Here is a 20,815-nt window from a genome sequence, read left to right on the forward strand (position 1 = left end):
TTGGGAAGACCCTCACGTGCCGTGCCAGTGAGGGGCGACTCTGTCTTTCAGTCCGAGTTAATTCAGAAGTTTCCATATTAACTGATTCCAGAAAACAAAAAGTATACCAAAAACACTTTGGATGAAACTGAGAGTTATATGCCTTTAAAAAAAAAAATGCTTCTTTTAGGAGTGTGATGAACACTCAAATCTAAGTTTACTAGAATTTGGATTAGGTCTTGCCGATCCAGTGTGAATAAGGAGTTGGGTTTTTTCCACTGCTCAGGCTCCCATGGAGAGGATGGATGGCACGTCGGTGAGGTCAGTGTTTGGCAGCCAGCGTGTGTTTCAGTTCCGCTGCACCCGGGCTTAAGCCGACAGCGTGCCCGCCCTCAGCTGTGCGGCTACCAGCCTGCTCATCCGCTAAGAGGGGGCACACGTGTTGAGCCCTGGAGCCAGCCCCACACGGAGCAGGGCTTTCCTTGGACACTCTTGTCAGCTGCTGGGCTGGCATGCGGCAGAGGTGGAAGAGCACCGTCTGCAGCCTCGGGGCACATGAGCTGCTGGCTGGCTGTAAGGGGTGCTCTGGGGCTTTTCTTTGCTCCCTGACCAGACCCCAGCTCCAGAGAAGGCTGCTCTGCTTCCTGGATCCAGCACCGTCATCAACCCCCTCCTTGTGTCTTTTCTCCACTAGCAATAAACTGTTGAACGCCTGAGCCCTGTAATGTTAGAGCCATAGGGGTTTTTTAAAAGACATCTAGTCCAGACTTTCAACAAATTGCAGAAGAAGAAATCCAAGGCAGAGAGATGGTGAGCGACGCCTGGAACGTCACCCTGGCGTAACTGACTTACAACCCAAACAGAAATGCACTCAGCTAGCACGGTTCTGTGAAAAGACCATGCAGGCAGCAAATGTCATTTTTGTTTTTGTTTTTGCCTTAAAAAAAAAAATTGGGATATAGTTGATTTACTACTTTTTGCTGTATGGCAAAGTGAATCAGCTATACATATATCCACTCTTTTTTAAGGTTCTTTTCCTATTATAGGTCGTTACAGAGTACTGAGTAGAGTTCCCTGTGCTGTACAGAAGGTCCTTATTAGTTATCTATTTTATATTTAGTAGTGTGTACCTATCCCAGTCCCAGTCTTCCAGTTTATCCATCCTCCCCTTTCCCCCTTGGTAATCATAAGACTGTTTTTTACATGTGTGACTCTATTTCTGTTTTGTAAATAAATTCACTTATACCTTTTTTTTTTTTTTTGGTTTCCACATATAAGTGATATCACACAATATTTGTTCTTCTGCAAATGTCATTTTAAGTGTACTAGTAGCCACATTAAAAGAACAGAAGCAAGTGAAAGTCATCTTTACAGCATATTTTAGTTAACCTTAGATAGCCAAAATATTGTTTCAGCATCTCTACAATATAAAATGGATGAGATATTTTACAGCCTTTCTTTCATCCTAAGCTTTTAAGGTCAACTGTGTATTTCCCACCCGCAGCACATCATAGGTTGGACTGGCCACACTTCTCTTGGCCAGTAGCCACATGTGGCTCATGGTCACCCTTCATGGGCAACCCTGTATTCCGTGTTCTTTCTGCTCTATGAGCAAGCATGATCTTTGCAAAAAGCATTTATTTGCAAAGTTGATGAATATTTAATAAGTTGCCATTATTTAATCACAAAGGGTGACTGGCCTTGCTTAAGGTCACAGACTAAAAATGACTGGTTGCCATCAGTTCTTATTTATCTTTCCTATCTCTTTGCTTAAAATAGTACTGATACTACAGGTAACCACATCAGAGGATTTTTAGCTATCAGTTGGGAAAAAAAATTCCCTGGGGAGCCTGAAATGATTCTGGAATTGCATGGGAGGCTCCCTTACATAGTAACCAACTTGCAAAAAAAAAAAAAGAAGAAAATTTTGGGAGCTCCCCAAGCATTCAGGCTACATGAAGCCACCTAAGTGCTGATAAAAATCTCACAGTTTATTTTTAGGCTCTGAGCATTGTTTAACTATTTTGGAAGAAATGTTTTGAAAATGTTCATGTTAGACTCGAAGAGTATCCTAAACTGAGTTGTAAACTCTTGTCTTCCAAGAGTCATCGTTGGCTTAAAAGACAAAAATGATAGCACTGTGGCCATCTGTAAGAAAGGAGGTGCCCTCTCTGATTTTTGAGAGGAGTTGGAGTTGGAATACAGTATCTTACCTTCCTGAATGTATCAGTTACCTAAGAATCTTAAAACACAAAGCATTGGCACTTAGTGATTGTGCAAAGATATGGATAAGCAATTTTTCCTCCTTCCCTGAAGACTTTCAATTAAGAAGTACTTCTGAGATTTTTTTTTTTCTTAAATCCACAGGAGAGGCCAGGATGGATTAACGCATCGTTTCAGGTGCTGGAAAACTTAGGGAGCCTGAGCCTAAGCTCTATTGAGTTTGTGCCTGATGGGAATGATGTAGGACTTTTTGACCTCCTTGGGCACTGCATTACTTCTGTATTGCTTGTCTCCTTAGAGCTGTAGCTGTCTCTGTTCCTTTGTTAAGTCTTTATATTTGCGTGTTCTTTCTATCAGGGACAGATACACCGCACTGGCATTTACTGAGCACTTACATTGTATGCCACACACTTCGCTGGGTATATTTGACATGTGTTCTCTCATTCGATCTTGACAATCGCCCAGCAAGGTGGATATCCTGTCTCCCTTTCACAGACAAGTTTGGGTTTCAGAATTACTTACCCAAAGGCATGGGGCTACAATGTGGTGAAGCAGGAGTGAAAACTGAAACCTTTGCACGGCACAACGGCGGCTGAGCTCACCGGGCCCTCATCTGGATTGCAAACCTCTCGTGGAGAGAAGCCGTGGTTTCTTTCTGTGGAGCTTCCCTGTTTCAGCTTGCAGTGGTTTTCCCATTAAAGTTGTGGCAGGCCATGAACAGCAGGGAAAATGTTACAAAACAGGGTGTGGTACAAATGGACAGTGTCTGTGAGAGTTTCCTCCTTGAGGAGCCACAAGCCAGGCACAAGGGTCAATAGACCTCTCTTGAGTTGGCTAAACATCACTTTATTCTTAAAGATCCTTCAAACTTGTCTTTTGTTGTGTGTGTGTGTGTGTTTTTACTTGTCAGATCATACCTGAAGGATAAGGTGTGTTAAATATTTGGTGGGAAATATTGTATGAAGCCATGTTATAATTAACAGATGGCTCTGAAGAAGACAGGCACACTAAGAACACAATAATTTGAGAATCTTTTATGGGGTATTTGTCAAAGGTCACTATCTTCCCTGGTGGCTTAGACGGTAAAGCGTCTGCCTACAATGCGGGAGACCCGGGTTTGATCCCTGGGTCGGGAAGATCTCCTGGAGAAGGCAGTGGCACCCCACTCCAGTACTCTTGCCTGGAAAATCCCATGGACAGAGGAGCCTGGTAGGCTACAGTCCATGGGGTCGCTAAGAGTTGGACACGACTGAGCGACTTCACTGTCACTTTCACTTTGGTCTGGCTGGTTCTCTGATTGTGCTGGCTCACTGGGGTCCACAGGTGGTCCGTCTCTCGTTTGGTTTTCCTCAGTCCTGTCTCCATGCTCTGGGTGAAAGTTGTGTTCCTGTGCTTAGCTTCACGTAAGAGAACATAATACCACTGTTTTAGAAACCTGCTTTTTCAACCCCAAAACTCTCAGGGTCTGACTCAGGTAATAACTGACTAGATGGTGCATTTTCTGGCCCTGAGTTAGACACACTATTGTTTTTTTTCCCCCTCTTTTTTTGTGTGTGAAATGTGTGGTTGTGTGGAGAGTTGGAATTCAAGGATAGAGTAGACACAGGATGTATTGAGCAGCTTCTAAGGGAAATCTCTTCTTTATTGTTTTTCTGTGCAGCATGCCGGTCTCTGAGGTAGATGTAATGGAGACAGGAATTCACGTCTAATCAAATCCTAGGTCCTTTCCTAGTCTCTGCAGATGCCTCCCAGCCCCTCTGGTTTCTGTTAGAGAATTGGAGAACCAAGGCCTGTTCAAGGTCCCTTCTGTAGCTTCTACCTCTGCATTTCTTATGGAGAGCCGGGGGGTGAGGTATGTGTTTGTGGGAACGTGGAAGGGTGTGAACTAGAGTTTTATACTAGAAAGAGACTCTCGGTAAGTGTTGAGAGGTAATAATTTATCATACCAGAGGTTGCTTGAAAAAATTTTGAATTTAAATGAACATACCAATTTGTTTTAAAAAGTTCTTACTACAGGCTTTTAGATTTTTGATTGCTAAAAAATCAAAATTGACATTACTCCTAAGTCAGTAAGTAATCTATCTTTCAACAGATTTCTTCATTATTTCTAACGTGGTAGAAGGATTTTCCTGATGTTGTAAGGAAACTAGAGTGATCTATAATCTCGTCTCTTCTTTTTACATAGGAACAGAGAGGTTAAGATATTGCCCTCAAGTTGCACAGTGGGAGTCACACCAAAGACATTTCCACGAAAGGCCGTGGCCACATCATGGGAGGCCAGTAATATTAATAGCTTGTATTTCCTGTTAGGATGTTCACATTTTCTTCTGTTAAATAAAGAGCAAGATTTTAAAATATGACTTAAGCCATAGTATAACAACACTAAAATTTTGAAAACCCAAGAGTCGGGGAGATAGCTCATAAGAATCCCACAAGTAGTTTTGCAGCGTAGCCTGGTCTCCCTGGAAACCTTTTCTAACCAAAAATCGTCTTGACACACTTAATTATATTGGCTTTCATTAAAAGTTACAACTTGAAAAAACAGGTCTAGTCTTTCTAAAAATGTTATATTCTGAAAATGAACCTTTCCTGCTTTAATAATCTTGAACCTACGCTAATATTTTAAATCCTTGTCATTTTTGCATTCTGAAGGTAAGTTTGCAACTAGCAGTCAGTCAGCTAAAATGTATTAATCTTGAACATGCTTCTAACCCTTCTAGAGACTTTTTTGGTAATTGCCCAGAAGGGTTGTGATAAATGAGAATCTTAACTTATAAAGTCTTTCTTTGGGTTGCTTCGGAGCATTTTGATTAAACCAGTGGAAAATACGTGTATTTTAAGTCATTGCTGGAGTTCTGATGTTCTTTGTTTTTTTAATCTAAATGAGAAAATTGGCTGGCCCATAAGACTTGAGTTTGAGTGTTTATGTGATTATGTAATACATAATGATTAGATTCATTTCTGTTTCAAAAAGAATAGATTTAAATATTTATGACACATTTAAGATTCTTGCTTTTGGGCCTTTCTGTATATTTTCAATATTATAATGCTAAGTATATGGTTTCTCTATAGCTTGCAGTAATTATTCTGCGAGACATAGCTTAGGGCTAAGAGGCAATTCAGAAGGGATTCATTTGATTAGCTGAAGAAGCTCCTGGATCTGGAACTTATAACTTGATAAATTATCACTACTGAAGCAATATGGGGCATTAATGTTTATTTTTTAAATGTATTTTTTAAATCATATCTTTTAAAAATGAACTCTCCCCCCTAAAAAAACAAAAACAAAAAACATACTTTCTTTTAGACCAAGTGGGGAAAGACATGTTCTAAAGAACCAAGCTATTCTAGGAATGTTGCTTTTTCAGTTTCTAACCTGAAGTATCTTATCCAAAAACATCTAGACTATTTTCCTCTCTGTCCTCCTCCTCATTCCCCAACTAATTAAGACATAATTACCTATGTGGTTTTACTTTTGTGACAGAATTCATAACCTCTTTAAAACTGGGCAGAGTTTAGTAGCTGAGAAGGAAGAGGTTAGCACGGTTTTGCAGTATAGATCATACAAGAGTGAAAAGTCTTTCTCTCGCTTTCCCCTCGTTATTTTGGCAGAACAGGAAGTAACTGGTGGCAGTGCAGAGTATTATTAAAATAATGTGACCTTCACCATATACCCTTCAAAATGTGAATGGACAATTGGACTTTGTGTTTCTAATGGTCTACAGATGTCCTGTCTTGTAAGTTAGAAGGAAAAGCTTGTTGTTAACATTATGTGAAGTTCTTTAAAAAAATAAATTAAGAAAGCATTTCCCCTGCTGGTAAGTAAGTATTTAAATATAACTGAGGGGAGTCTACTTTCTTTGATAAAGCCATTTAGAAATATATGTTGGAAAAATTACTTCCAACATATATTTGGAAGTAATTTCCTTCCCTAAATTATATTTAGGGAAGCTTAGGGAAACAGCAGACTCTTAATTTCATGACTTAACCAGCGGCAATCAACAATGTGCAAGGTGAATATAGTATACAGAAAAAAAATTGAATAAAAATGCATTTTATCTCAGACTATTTCATAATGCTGCCTAAATATATCTAGTTTCTCTTGGCTTGCCCTTCCCACCTCTCTTGTTTTAAGAGAAAGATTTTTTAAAAATCATGTGTTTGAAACCTCAAAGTCATCAGTTTCACATAGAAAAATCTGCAGTTCCCATATTCTGCAAAAGTATCTTTCTCATGCTATCATTCACAGACTTATAAAAACATTTCAGCTGTCATCATAAATTCTCCTTAAAGGTGGAAAATAATCTCACTAATTCTTCCTCCATGACCTTCCCTTCCTGTCAGCCATCAACAATCTGACTGTGCCTGATCCTGAGTCCAATAAAAGAATTTAATTTCATATATTTCTAGGGCTCACCTGTGTGCCATTTGTGTGAAGGCTCTTAGATTTTAAAATGGCACTTCTTGAGAATTTGTAACTTGGTTGAAGCAAAGAAAGATAAAACACGGGTTTGGTTATTGACTTCTATGGCTGATGAGGTGCTGTAGTAATCGGGAAAAGATGGCATTTCACTTTTTACTTCTCATACATGGAAGTATATTCAGAAAGGCAGAATAATTTACTGACTCAGTGAGGGTGTAAGAGTGACTGAGCCAATCTCTAGACCTCCTTTATGTAATTACTTCCTTAGACTTTTATGTCTCTGCAGATGTGCTTGTGGGTTTTTTTTTTTAAACATCAGGGAAGCCTTTCATAAAATTTGGCGTGACTTTTCTGGGCCACAAGCAATGCAGCAACAGCCAGCTTGGGGGTGATGCCATCAAACATCTAATGTCCTTAACCTATCACATGATAGCCCCCCACCTCTACCCCAAGTCAGACCGCTGAGTGGGCTGATTCCAGTGTGTGTGCCCAAACTTCATAGATCACAGCTTAAATGCCTTCAGTAGGAGTGATGTTATTCCTTTTCATCAAGTGATATCCATGTAACACCTTCATGACCATGACAGATTGGCAGGTCACCTGAGGATATTGAAAAGAGATGGGATCAGAGGACAGCGATCCACTGTGCTCTGTGCAGCCCTGCTCTTACACAGAGCCTGGGGGTTTCAGGGAACTGGTCAATGAGTTCCTCTCATATAAGTGATTATGAAACAAGGCTTTGTTCCTTCTAAAAGGAAGAGTGAAGGGGGAGTTTTTTATAGATTCAGCAGTGGTGTGGGATGTTTACAGACTTGATCTCACTGGGATCATTTGTAGTCCAAATATACCTATGGTTCTGTGACACCAAGCAAGACCTTCAAGAAATTTTGTGTGTGTATTGGGGCCTCCTGGGCTCCCAGCCAGAGACAGAATAAACTGCAGCATCATGGAGCATCAACATAAAGTGGTTTAAGACGTTTTATCCAATATTTACTGATCTTGTACTTTCTACCTGGCATTCTGCTTGGCACCAGGAGATCAAAGTGGCTAAGAAATAGTCTCTTCCATCTAGGAGCTCGCGGGCTTACAGGAGGAGGCAAACAATTGAGTGGTTTTGAGCTTGGTACTTTATCCTAAAGTTTCTAAGGAGCTGCTGCAGATGTTTGAGCTGGTGGAGGACACGGTGAAGTTCAGGCTGTAAATCTTCACTGTGTGAAGGATGGATCCAAGGAGGAGCTGGATGCTTGCAGACAACCAGGAGACCATTATAGTGTCTGGCTGAGAGATGCTGCTAGTCTGGACTAAGTGGGTGGCTGGGGTGAGGGAGGTGGAGGGCAGGGCAGAGCAGGGCAGAGCTGCCAGGGACAAGAGGAAGAGTGGGATTAGGGATGATAATATGATAGAAGATTAAAGATATCATGGCCACCATTTTGCATGTGTCGAGGTGGTTCTAATCAATGATTCAGTTTAGTTCAGTTGCTCAGTTGTATCTGACTCTTTGCGACCCCATGGACTGCAGCACACCAGGCTTCCCTGTCCATCACCAACTCCTGGAGCTTACTCAAACTCCTGTCCGTTGCATCGGTGATGCCATCCAACCATCTCATCCTCTGTTGTCCCCTTCTCCTCCCGCCTTCAATCTTTCCCAGCATCAGGGTCTTTTCCAATGAGTCAGTTCTTCGCATCAGGTGGCCAAAGGATTGGAGTTTCAGCTTTAGCACCAATGCTTCTAATGAATATTCAGGACTGATATCCTTTAGGATTGACTGGTTGGCTCTCCTTGCAGTCCAAGGGACTCTCAAGAGTCTTCTCCAACACCACAGTTCAAAAGCGTTAATTCTTCTGTGCTCAGCTTTCTTTATAGTCCAATTCTCACATCCATACATGATTATTGGAAAAACCATAGCTTTGACTAGATGGACCTTTGTTGATTACCAGTGGAGTATTATTTTTTCCAAGGCAGAGAAGACACAGTCTCCATCCTCCACAGTCTTGCTTGTAAATGTTTATAAACATGTTCCAGTCCAAAGTTTTCAGCCTTCTGATAAGAATTACATTTAAAATAAATAACATATCTAAACAATGCATTAATATACATAGTTATACACTGTAAATTGTGAGCCTCTGGTGAGGTAGGGTAGTGGCTGAACAGTGGGTTGGGAATTGGTTCTGAGTGTTTACTCTGCAAGCCTTGGACAATTGACAGAACTTTCCTGGGCCTCATTTTTCTGATCTGTGCATATTAGGCCAGTAATATTGTCCCATGGATTTGTTGTGAGAATTAAGTAAGACTGAAGCATGTAAATGCAGCAGCCCAAGAGTAGCTACAAAAGGCTACTAACATGCCTCTTTTCACCTTTTCTCTCCCCAGAGGATGTTTTTAATAAAAACATTGTACTGTCTTCTTTTTCTCTGTGATGAGCCTCACTTGGCCTCGGACCTGGAAACCAATATATAAATGTACCTGTACAGTTATCCTAATATTTAAATTCCTTAAGGAGATTTCCCCTGAAATGCTTGATTTCCCAGCGAAAGGCCTTTATTGTTTCTCTTTTTGTTTGCGATGCAGGACGTCAGCTGCAATGAGATCACAGCCCTGCCTCAGCAGATAGGGCAACTGAAATCCCTACGAGAACTGAATGTCAGAAGGAATTACCTTAAAGTTTTACCACAAGGTAAAAAAAAAAAAATAGAGGGGAAAAGGAATCAAACAGAAGCCTTTTATTGTTTTTTAATAACCTCTGTGAAGGTAAATCCAGTCATGTTTGTATGTACCTATTAATTATAATTTGAATTTCATGTGTAGATAACAGAGAAGTTACATTCACGTTGTAATTTTAGTCAAGGGTTTCAGTAACAAAATTATCCCCCCGTATAAAGCCGTGTGTGTGTGTGTGTGTGTGTGTGTGTGGTGGTGGTAATTTGCTCAGATTCCCATAACAAAGTCCCAAGAACTGAGTGACTTAAACAATGGAAATGTATTTTCCTGCAGTTTGGAAGCTGTGAGTCTGAGATCGTAGTGTTGGTTGGTTTTGTCTCTTCAGAGGCCTCTCTCCTTGGCTTGCAGGGGGCCATCTTCTCCCTGTGTTTTCATGCCGACTTCCCGCTGTGTGTGTCCTAACCTCCTCTTCTTGTGAGGACACCCATCATATTGGGTTAGGACCCTTCTTACCTGATAACCCCATTAACTCACTTACCCCTTAAAGGCCCTGCCTGCCTCCAAATACAGTTACATTCTGAGGAACTTGGGATGGGGGTCACGGTTCCAACATAGGAGTTTGGGGGGCACAGAATCCAGCTACTATCAGGAGGCAGCATGAGTTGCTGTTGGTGTGGACGTGTGATGTCCTCAACTGTCCAGCCAACAGTTAGCTGCTGTGCTTGGTCCTGCAGGTCCAGGATTCACCTTGTGTCTCAGATCCGTGCTTCAGGCCAGGGTGTGCCTCTGCTGAAGTGAAATTTGGACCCCTAGCTCTGGTGGTTTTGAAGAATTTCTTGAAGCCTGGAGCAAGGATGTCTTGGATCCATGCTTCAGGCAAGGGTGTGCCCCCTGAAGTGAAATTTGGACCCTCAGCTCTGGTTGTTTTGATGAATTTCTTGAAACTTGGAACAAGGATGGCTCTAGAGACTCAGGTCCCCAAAGACACAGCACGAACTCAAAGCCCTGCAGATAGCACCGCCTAGGAGACAGACTCAGGCAAACGTTTCTCTGCGTCTCTGGGCTTCCATATTATGCCCTCTGATATGATGTTGTGTTGAAGTTCAAGTAAAAAGATACTCAATACAAAAAAATTGTCAGTCAACTTTACTTCAATATAATAAAAGTAAATAAAAAATTAAAGATATATATATTCAGAAGTGTTAGGCCATTAAGAACTTTGATAAGCAGCCTTGTAGGTGGTGCTGGATCTGAATTTCACATTTGGGGATCCTCATTTGGACCTGAGTCAGGGATGAGTTGATGAACGATGTGATGTTGAATGGTTTCTCCAGAACGTATTCTAGTTTTCCAAGATGACACTGATTTCTGTCATTTTTCATATGAGCACACTAGCCATGCCCAATTTCAAATTTACATTTGCAAATATACCTCAAAGCTAAAATGTTTATTTGGAAACAGCATTTGGTTAATCTGACCCTCACACAGCTATTTTAGAACTGCCTGATTTTTATTATTCTGTTCCTGTTTCATGATCTTTGGCTTGAAATGCTTCGTTATTCAAAGCAAGAAAATGGAGCTCATGAAAGGGAAAGAACTTTATAAAATGTCATCTGCTTTTAGTGTTATCTTCCATCTTCACCTTTCTCATCCTGACTAGTATTTTAAAGAAGGAACATTAGAAACCAAGCATAAAGATTTATTACTTTATTACCTGAGATGACTTGGCATAAAAACAGTGATTTTTCATTTTGTCATTATGCAGTTCTACTTCTCAATGGATGAAGTTGTTTCCTTGGTTTGAGCAAGTACAAAGGAAAAACTTATTATATAGACAGCAAATCTGTAAGCATATAACCTTTCATAGCATTAAGGAAAACTTTCATTTAAACTTAAGCTCTTATGTTAATTATTGAGAAATCATCACTAATTATTGAACTCTTTTTTTTTTTTTTAATTTAATCATTTAACAGTTTTCTGTAATAGAAACATGAGGGAAGAAAGTTCATCTGTAAAATCAAGAGATTTGTTTCTGACACTGTTCCTTGCTCTCTCTTAACTTAAAAACACTCCTTCTAAAAAGAACGGTTACAAATTCCTATGCTTTCCATAATTGTGTTTTCTCAGGTTCCATATTTTAATAAACACCAAGAGCTAAAGCTTTAGTTTACTGGAAAATCTTTTTTTAAAAAATAATTTCCTGAATATCAAGTGTCCTTTTGCTTCACTCTGGAGAACTCTGTTAACAAAAGAGCATTGATAATGCTCTGAGGCAGTGAATTTAAAGACTTTTAGTATTTACTCACTCACTTTTCCTCTTTCGTATCCCTCCTCATATACTTTCAATCTGAGGAGGAGGGGAGACGTTTGTGGCCTTATTGCCCAGATCAGTTTTATGGTGTTTTTCCTAATGGAGCGGGGAGACTCTGACTTTGTACTTTCCGGGACCAGAACAGACAAGAGTGTTAAGGCAGTCATTCATTGCTTCTCTTTGCAGTGGACAGAGCAGTGGGATTCATTGTTCTTTGTTATTTCTTACCACCCCTTTTCCTATTCTTTTGACCTTTTCTGAGCAGAGTTACCATTTTCTCTTCCATTTCCTTGTGAAACTGTCGGGTTCTTGCATTCCTAAACTAAAATGGTAATTGTGTCCCCAACAGGCCCTAAAAGGAATAGTCATTATAAAACCCATCTTTTACTTTAAGTTACCTTCTTTCCCCTTCTGCTGTATCTTCTCTCTGCTGCTGCTGCTGCTACTAAGTCACTTTAGTCGTGTCTGACTCTGTGTGACCCGATAGACGGCAGCCCACCAGGCTCCCCTGTCCCTGTGGTTCTCCAGGCAAGAACACTGGAGTGGGTTGCCATTTCCTTCTCCTACTCTTGCTTAAAAGTCTTCATTTTAAGTGGCAATTTGTTGAAGAGCCAGAGTCCGGTTAAACTTCGTCCTGATTTGCCAAGCTAACTTGATGAGAGTCGAGTCAACCATTGGAGAGATGGATTCATATTACTGGAAGTTACAGCAAAGAGATATTCTTTTTATATATAGTCCCCCTAATTCTCAGCTCTGTTTTTAGAAACAAACTATGAAGTGGAAAGAGCTCTTCCTTTTAAGTTTCATGATTCCATGCAGTCCCAGGGCTCACCTCCTACCTACCTCCCACTGCTGTCCAAGCACTTCATCAAAGCAGCTGGGACAAGTGAGGCCTGGGGAAGGTCACTTATCCTGCTATTGATCAGAGAGATGGGTTTGAGCAGAGAATTCCTTGGGGGCAATTTAAAAAAATACACATCCAGCTTGAATTAGATTTCAAAAATTCTGATTAGAAAAGATATATGCACCCTAATGTTCACAGCAGTACTATGTACTATAGCCAAGACATGGAAGCAGTCTAACTGTCCACCAACAGATGAATGGATAAAGAAGATGTGGTGCATATATATGATGGGATATTACTCAGCCACGATTAAGAATGAAATAATGTCATTAGCAGCACCATGGATGAACCTAGAGATTAGAGAAGTCAGAGAAGTACAAATACCTTATGATAACGCTTTTATATGTGGAATCTAAAAGAAGATACAAATGAATTTATTTACAGAACAGAAATAAACTCACAGACATAAAAAAAGAAACTTAGGGTTACCAGAAGATTAATTAGGAGTTTGGGACTAGCAGATACACACTGTTATATATAAAATAGATAAACAACAGAGCCCTGCTCTATAGCACAGGGAAGATATATTCAATATCTTGCAATAAACTATAAAGGAAAAGAGTCTGAAAAAAACAAATATATATAGTAGTTGTTCAGTCACTAAGTCGTTTCTGACTCTTTGTGAGCCCAGGGACTGCAGCATGTCAGGCTCTCCTGTCCTCCACCATCTCCCAGAGTTTGCTCAAATTCACGTCCATTGAGTCAGCGATGCTATCTAACCAGTCTCATCCTCTGCTGCCCCGTTCTCCTTTGCCTTCAATCTTTCCCAGCATCAGGGTCTCATACATACATACATATGTATGTATAACCGAATTGCTTTGCTGTACACCTGAAATACAGCGTTGTAAATCAACTATATTCCAATTAAAAAACATACACATCCTGGGTTTCTCTTACACAACTGCCTGCCTATCATGACCTGAGTTTGGGAGCTGATGAGCAATGACCCTGTTCACTGTCCCAGCATTTCAGTCTCATGACTCTTTTCTTTAATATAGAGCAGTTCACTAAGGTATGAAAGAGGGAATGTCCCTCCACACCCAGAGCAAGCTGACTTCAGAAAAGGGATGGGTTGCTAAGCTTCTGTTGGTGGAACATGAAGTAGTCTAGCTGAGTAATGTGAAAACCCTCAGGCAGTACAGGGGGAGTGGAGGGATAGTGTTCTTAGGAATACTTTCCCAAGGTCCTGCCTTTGGTTCCTCTTCTTCCTATAGTCCCTGACCTTCATCTGCTTGAGAACTCCTTGAGTATTTGAAAGCACTGCGTATCATCCCTTACCAGATTTCATAACAAACGTGGTGAGGCCCGTTCTGAAATGAACCCTCTGTCGCCTCTCGTACAGAGATCTTAGTGATTTGCCCCGTGTCACCCTACATGTCTGGCATTGCTCAGCCTCTTTGCTCTATGGAATATATTTGAGTTCGTTTCTTGCAGCTGCCAATGTCGGTTGGAATGCTTGAAATTACTGAGTGTTTGCTATGCCACTGGGTGGGGATTTTATGCTAAATATAATGTTCTGTCTTGTTTGTGGAGCTACAGAAGACCTCTTTTAAAGCAGTAGAATAAAGCCTAATCAAATCAGAATTACAGGGTCTGTTGCAAAATTCCAAATTTGATAGCATTTATTTTTTAAAGCGGTGTTAAACAATCATGAACATATTTTTAGTAACTTGTTCTGAGATTCTGCCAACCCACATACACAGAATACATAAGGATATGTTATAATTAGCGTGTTATTCGTAAGCTAGCAAGCTGTTTGAAAACAGTTGGAAGTTAAAACATAAGCATGTCTTGGTGTGGTGTGGCTTATGTGATTGTTTTGCTGGAAAAAAGGCCTTTTTAAACAATAGATGTTGTACATGTATAGCATTTGCAGCTCTTATCAGAACTAACAATAAATTAAAACTTTTGGGCTCCCAGTGAAAGCTTTCCTCTCTTCTTTAGTAAAATGTTATATTGAGCTGGCCAAAAAGTTTGTTTGGTTCCTGAGTATGTTGTTCAATAAAGTTCTTGATGAAAATGAAAAGCATGTTTTTTAGTTTTGCTTAAACCCAAACGGACTTTTTGGTCAATGCAATATCAACATAATGTATATTCTTCATGCACAACTTGATTTTAATTATGCTAAATGATATATTTCCTGATAAGCAGAAACTTTTTTGAATGTTCAGCCACTTAATCTTGTTGCTTTCTGAGTTTTTTTCTTTTCTTTTTTTTTCCCTGTTCTTTTAGAACTAGTAGATCTTCCCTTGGTAAAGTTTGACTTTTCCTGCAATAAAGTGCTCGTGATTCCCATTTGTTTTAGAGAGATGAAACAGCTGCAAGTATTACTGCTTGAGAATAACCCTTTGCAGTCTCCTCCAGCACAGGTGAGGGGTCTCACAGCAAAGTTGTTGCTGCTGGGGGCAGTGGGGTATGCTATCAGTAGCATCTAAGCAACTCTCAGCAGAACCATTTTTTTTTTATATTCTGCAGAATTAATGTGTGAGACATGATCATAAACAGTCACAGTGTTTTAAAAACTGAAACCTCGGGTACATCTGACTACAATATGTCATCTTCTTGACATCAGATTGTTTACCAGCATTGACCTCGCTGTTCTGGTCACTGCAACTCCAGAATTATGATGTTTGATTATTTCACTTACTCAGTTGTATTGATCATTTGTGCGTGCGTTTGAAACTTTTTTCATGGAGTGTATGGTTTATGAAAGGAGTAATAGAGTCTTTAAAGTTAGCTGAAAAATGGAGTTTGACCATTTTAAAATACAACTGTCAGTTATTTAGAGACAAGATTCAAGCTCAAATATTAAACTATGTGACAATAAAATTAAATACATGCTTTCAGAATTGGAACATTTCTAGGTCAGTCATATGACATACATACGTTTTACACTATTTTTACATAAATATATTTCTGTTAAAATTTTGCAATTTAGTGCAAAGAAACAAGAAATTTCTTGAGCACAGTTTGCTATTCAGGTAGAATTTGAGGAGATGATTGCCTTAAAATCTTACCTGTTTTGGAGACATCAAGTTTGTTGATCACTGTTGACATATTACTTAAAGTGAAAATGCAAAAACTAAGACATACGGAGTGAGATGTCTGATGTTTCCATTTTGTTTTGTCTTTAAAAAAGGAGCTACTTATTATTAATTTTTCCTTAGATTTGCACCAAGGGCAAAGTGCATATATTCAAATATCTGAGCATCCAAGCATGCCAGATTAAGACAACAGACTCCCTTTATCTCCACACCATGGAAAGGCCACACTTACACCAGCAGGTGGAAGACGGGTGAGTATGACAACCCTCGACTGGAAGCCCCATTTAGAATTTGTTTAGCCCAACACACTCCCAGTAAAATACGTCAGATCTCAGCCACTTTTGGAATAAGAAAGGGAAAATTGATCATGTTGATAATATTTTGTCATCTTTCAATCTCATCTAGCTTCTCCTAATCAATAATCAGTCCTTCTTAAGTGCTGCCTATGTGTGTGCGCACATGTATATACACATCTGTTTATGTATAGCCTTATAGATAGGATCTATAATATAAATGTATGTATATTTTACTTAGCAGTTCGAACAGATGTATCAAACTGAGACACGGTTTTCTAAGTTAATTTTTACTGTGCTACTGTAACATTGTTCAGAAATAGTGCAGGCTTTATTTTTTTAATTGTCTTTTAAAAATGCACTGTGCATGGTTTTTGCCATTTTCTGTTTAGAATGGGAACTTTAGAATCATTTCGTGTGTCCTTGACCGTTTTGTGGCATAAATTGGGCCTTGAATTTTCAGAGAACAGAATTCTCATACTGAACACACTTGTAGACATGCAGGTTGGTTTTGAGATGTATTCATTGCAGAAATATTTCCTGAACTTTTTACTAAAAAGTAAATACAGTGACTTAAGATCTCAGCCTACCTTAATGATACCTTTATACAATGCTTAAAAGAAGTATTATTTTATTGTTTTAAACATACTATCAAATTTATTTAGTCACTGGATAAAAGTTTACAGAATTATTGAAAGTTAGGACATTTCATAACATAAGAGGTAAGAGCAACTGACAGATTTTACTTTTTTATATGCTAGAATTAATAAAATAAGAAAATTTGTTATCTGATTAAAAAATGGGCCGCTCAGGTAGAATGTAAATCCATGAAACTCCGGACACAAGGAATTTATTTTACATTCTATTTAGACAGTACAGGGACTTCCCTTGTGGTCCAGAGGTAAGACTCTGCTCTTCCAATGCAGGAGTTGCTGGTTCAATCCCCAGTCAGGGAACTAAGATCTCATGTGTCGGTGGTCAGGCCAAAAATAAATTAACTAATTAATTTAATTTAAAAATTGTCCAACAGACCATTCAAGTATCTGATTTTCATTAGGGTCTTGTCTTGGTGGCGGTGGTTTAGTTGCTAAGTTGTGTCCAACTCTTGCAACCCCAGGGACTGTAGCCTGCCAGGCTCCTCTGTCCATGGGATTTTCCAGGCAAGAATACTGGAGTGGGTTGCCATTTCCTTCTCCAGGGGATCTTCCCGACACAGGAATCGAACCCGGGTTTCCTGCATTGCAGGCAGATTCTTTACCGACTAAGCTATGAGGGAAGCCCAAGTTGGGCCTTGTCTTAATATCCTTTAATATTCACCTGATTTGTTGCCTTTGGATAATAATAAAAATTTATATAGCAAAGTCATTATTTTGATATAAGTTGATATATGTTGTTTTGAACTTTGTCGTTTTGATTCTTTTCTAAATGAATTCAATATTGATGGCGTATAACCCAGCAAGAAGGATTCTGATTCGGGCGTTGGGAGTGATAACGGAGACAAGCGATTATCTGCCACAGAGGTAAAGTTCGGGGTCAGATTCTTTTCCTTCTGTGCCTCTAGGTCTATCTACTTGCATTCACTGGACTCTTGGATAAAGGCAATTGCTTGAGAACATGTGATAAAGTTTGTGAAAGTTATTTGAAATTTTCCAAGTATTCTATAAATATTAACTGTTGTTAGTTTTTTCTGCATCTTTAATATCTTGTAAATGTCTCAAGAATATGAGTCCCTGTCTCTTTCCCCTCCTCCCACCCTCCTTACATTGTCCAGAATATTCTTGCATGCTTAATAAATATTACAAAATGACTAAGTGGTGTGCAAGTACCCAGGAAGTATTTTTATAAATATCAGTGTTTGTTTTTAAATGACAGAGTAACTTAGGAAAAAGCTGTTAATATGCCTGCATAAATGTTAAGCAATCAAATGTACATTGCATTTTCCCCACAGGAAATGCATTTTTGAGTAGCCATAATTTTTACAGCAATATTTGTTTTTCGGAAATTCTTAAATTGTGTTCTTTTCAGATAGTATTTGATAAAAGTTTGGTGATTTGTGACTTAAGGCCTCCCACACTAGAGTTTTGTAAAGTGGTTATAAATAACTCATTTAGAACATTTTATATATATATAGTTTGTTAGGTTCCCAAACCCTTTCACTAATAAATTACATGAGGTTTCTTGACCAGCAGACCTAAGAGGGACAGCTGGGATAGGGGTGGATGTATCATGATGCCTTCACACACACATGCACACACACACAAACACATCATGATGCCTTCCCTTTTTGAGGGAATTTACTGAGTTGGACTGAGAGACACATGCGTACACACTCACACACTGAGTTTTTGTGGTTATTTAATTATGAACCATTGTAATACTCTTTTAAGGGCTTCCCTGGTGGCCCAGTGATAAAGAATAGCCTGCCAGTGCAGGAGAAATGGGTTTGATTCCTGGGTCGGGAAGATCCCCTGGAGAAGGAAATGGCCACCCACTCCAGTATTCTTGCCTGGAGAATTCCATGGACAGAGGAGCCTGGTGGGCTACAGTCCATGAGGTCACAAAAGAGTCAAACACGATTTAGCGACTGATAATACTCTTTTAAGATGTGATTAGTACCTCAGTTACTCTAAGAAATCTGAATTTTTACTCTTTGTATATATAAAGCCAGGAAAATTGCCTTTTCCCTGTTCTCTTTAGGCATTTGAGATTTAATATGTAGCTAAGATATTTAAATTTATTTCCCACAAAATATTTCATAAGGCAATATATTAAAAATTAGTATGCCTTAATATTTTTCTAATATAGAATATTTCAAAAGGAAGAAGAGTTTATAGGCAGAAAAAGAAGGCTAATATCTATAAAATGAAATTACCCTTATGAACCTACATGCGAAATTACCCTTATGAACCTACATGAGTAGTTTACTGTGGTTCCGTGGGGGAAAAAATACTCAACACATTGCTTTGCAAGTTTTATTTAATTCAGCTCCCTTAGCTGTATTAAAACTCATAAGTCCCCTGAAATAGCCCATTGTTTCAGAAATTACTCACCCGAGCTTATTTTCTATTAAATTAAAACAGACTCTGCTTTATCCTTTGTCTGTCTTCTAGGGATAATTAAGTTCATTAATAAAACATTAAACAAAGAACTTCATTATCCTTTTGTTCCCACTTAGTATAAGTAGGATGCTAATATTCTAAAAGGAGGCCAAGGGTTTATTTTCTCCTTTTTAACTAGATGCATATCTTGGAATTTTGCTAAGTTTTTAAAGGTGGGAGGAGGGTTAGAAGGAAGGACTGCAGAAAAGATTATGTTGAATAGAATAAAGTGTGCACATTTCTCATTAGCTTTTTGTCTTCCTGTTTATTGCACATGGTAGTCTCATTACCTGAGAACACCTCCAAGAAATGTGTGTTTTACACGGATAAAGGTTCTGAATTATTCTATGTAACTTTCTATTTTCACTTTATTTGGCGAATATGTTATCATCTGTGGTCAGTCAATCTTGCTCCCTACTTAATATCTCCTTGTGGGGTTCAGAATTCACACCTCATTCCCTCTTTGGCTGTTGCCATTGTCCGATTAATTTTAACATTTGTTACTCAGATAAGCAAGCAGAAAACAAATGTGAGGCCCAGTAAGGAGCTGGGTAAGGAATGAAATGCACATTTGTTTTCTGCCAGTTTCTGAACAGTCTGTGCGTGTGTCCAAAAGTAAGACGAACACGGTGTGGTACAAGTCACAGCCTCGGGAGTTTAGGAGCAAGCCACAGTCACCTGAAGTTGTGGGGGTTCCTGATCCCTGTGACTGGAAAAGCTTTTCACGAAATAGTGAAGCTAAAGTGGAGACATAGGAAAATACATGAGGCTTCATGTTTCACGTGTGACAGAATCATAGATTATTTGAACAAGCTTCATCAGTTAGTGTGGGAAACAAGAGCCCAAGGGAGAACCAAGTCTGATTACTAAATAGAAGCATTATTCTGAAAATTGCACAGAACCCATGTTCCTTTTAAGTACTATATTTAAACTATATTTAAAACAGCTTCCTCTACCTAAACAGGGAAATAAACTGAAGCTTGATGTTACGTGTAAGATGCACTGTGAATAAATGAGGTGTTTCAGGGGTTGGCTGCCTGCTCTCTGTATTTGGCCTCATGAAACCTTAATGTGCTTTTGGTAAATCAGTATTGTTGTCAGATCTCAGAGCACCGTTACCATGATAGCGATCGATTAGACTTAGGGCTAGCTTGGTAGTGGATTTCCAGTTATTTCTTTATTCTATCAGGTGTTATCCAGTCCTTCTCAGCGTCCTGACTCTTAGATTAGAAAATATCATTAGGTACCTGAAAAATTTTCAAATCAAAACGTACGTACAGAAAAGTATGTGTGTGTTAGCTTGATGAATTTTGAACAAGCGAGCACACTCATACAAACAGTTCCTAGTTAGAGAAAGAGAACTGTACCAGCCACCCAGGAAGACCTCCTCATGCACCCACCTCCAACCCAAGAGCAGCCGCTATCCAGACTTCAAACACCATAGATTAATTTTGCCGGTCTTTGAATTTATATTTTAGTGGCATTGTCCTTTGGTCTCTTTTAATCAGTACTACATTTGTGAGAATCACAGTACTTTTTTTTTTTTTTTTTTTTCGATCACAAAACATTCTCTTAATCTGCCTTGATAACACTTCTCCCTTGAATCAGACAGTGCCTCGTTTCTTTTCAGCCTTCTGATGAAGACGCCGTTAGTCTCAATGTGCCAATGTCAAACATCATGGAAGAAGAGCAAATGAAGGAGGACTCCTGCCATCGCCTTAGCCCAGTTCAAGGTCTCAGAAGGAAGGATGGGAAGAAAATGATTGTTTTGTTTTCACTAGCGTTCAGTTATTTGGCTGCACTTGTCTTAGTTGGGACCCTGGGGATCTCCCATCTTTGTTGTGGCATGTAGGATTTCGTTGTGGCATATAAACTCTTAGT

The 20,815-nt window shown here is 39.3% G+C and overlaps 1 protein-coding gene across 2 annotated transcripts in view; it reads left to right on the forward strand.

Moving 5' to 3' along the window:
- LRCH1 (leucine rich repeats and calponin homology domain containing 1) overlaps positions 1-20,815 on the forward strand; it is a 214,830-nt gene that overhangs the window by 134,392 nt on the left and 59,623 nt on the right. For both annotated transcript variants that reach the window (XM_070380284.1, XM_070380283.1), the window contains exons 4-8: positions 9,195-9,300; positions 14,732-14,868; positions 15,667-15,794; positions 17,293-17,356; positions 20,565-20,667. In XM_070380284.1, the coding sequence (XP_070236385.1) occupies positions 9,195-9,300; positions 14,732-14,868; positions 15,667-15,794; positions 17,293-17,356; positions 20,565-20,667 (538 nt within the window). The remainder of the gene's footprint in view (positions 1-9,194; positions 9,301-14,731; positions 14,869-15,666; positions 15,795-17,292; positions 17,357-20,564; positions 20,668-20,815) is intronic.

This window comes from Bos mutus, chromosome 12, assembly GCF_027580195.1.
Source record: "Bos mutus isolate GX-2022 chromosome 12, NWIPB_WYAK_1.1, whole genome shotgun sequence".
In the NCBI taxonomy this organism is placed as follows: domain Eukaryota; kingdom Metazoa; phylum Chordata; class Mammalia; order Artiodactyla; family Bovidae; genus Bos; species Bos mutus.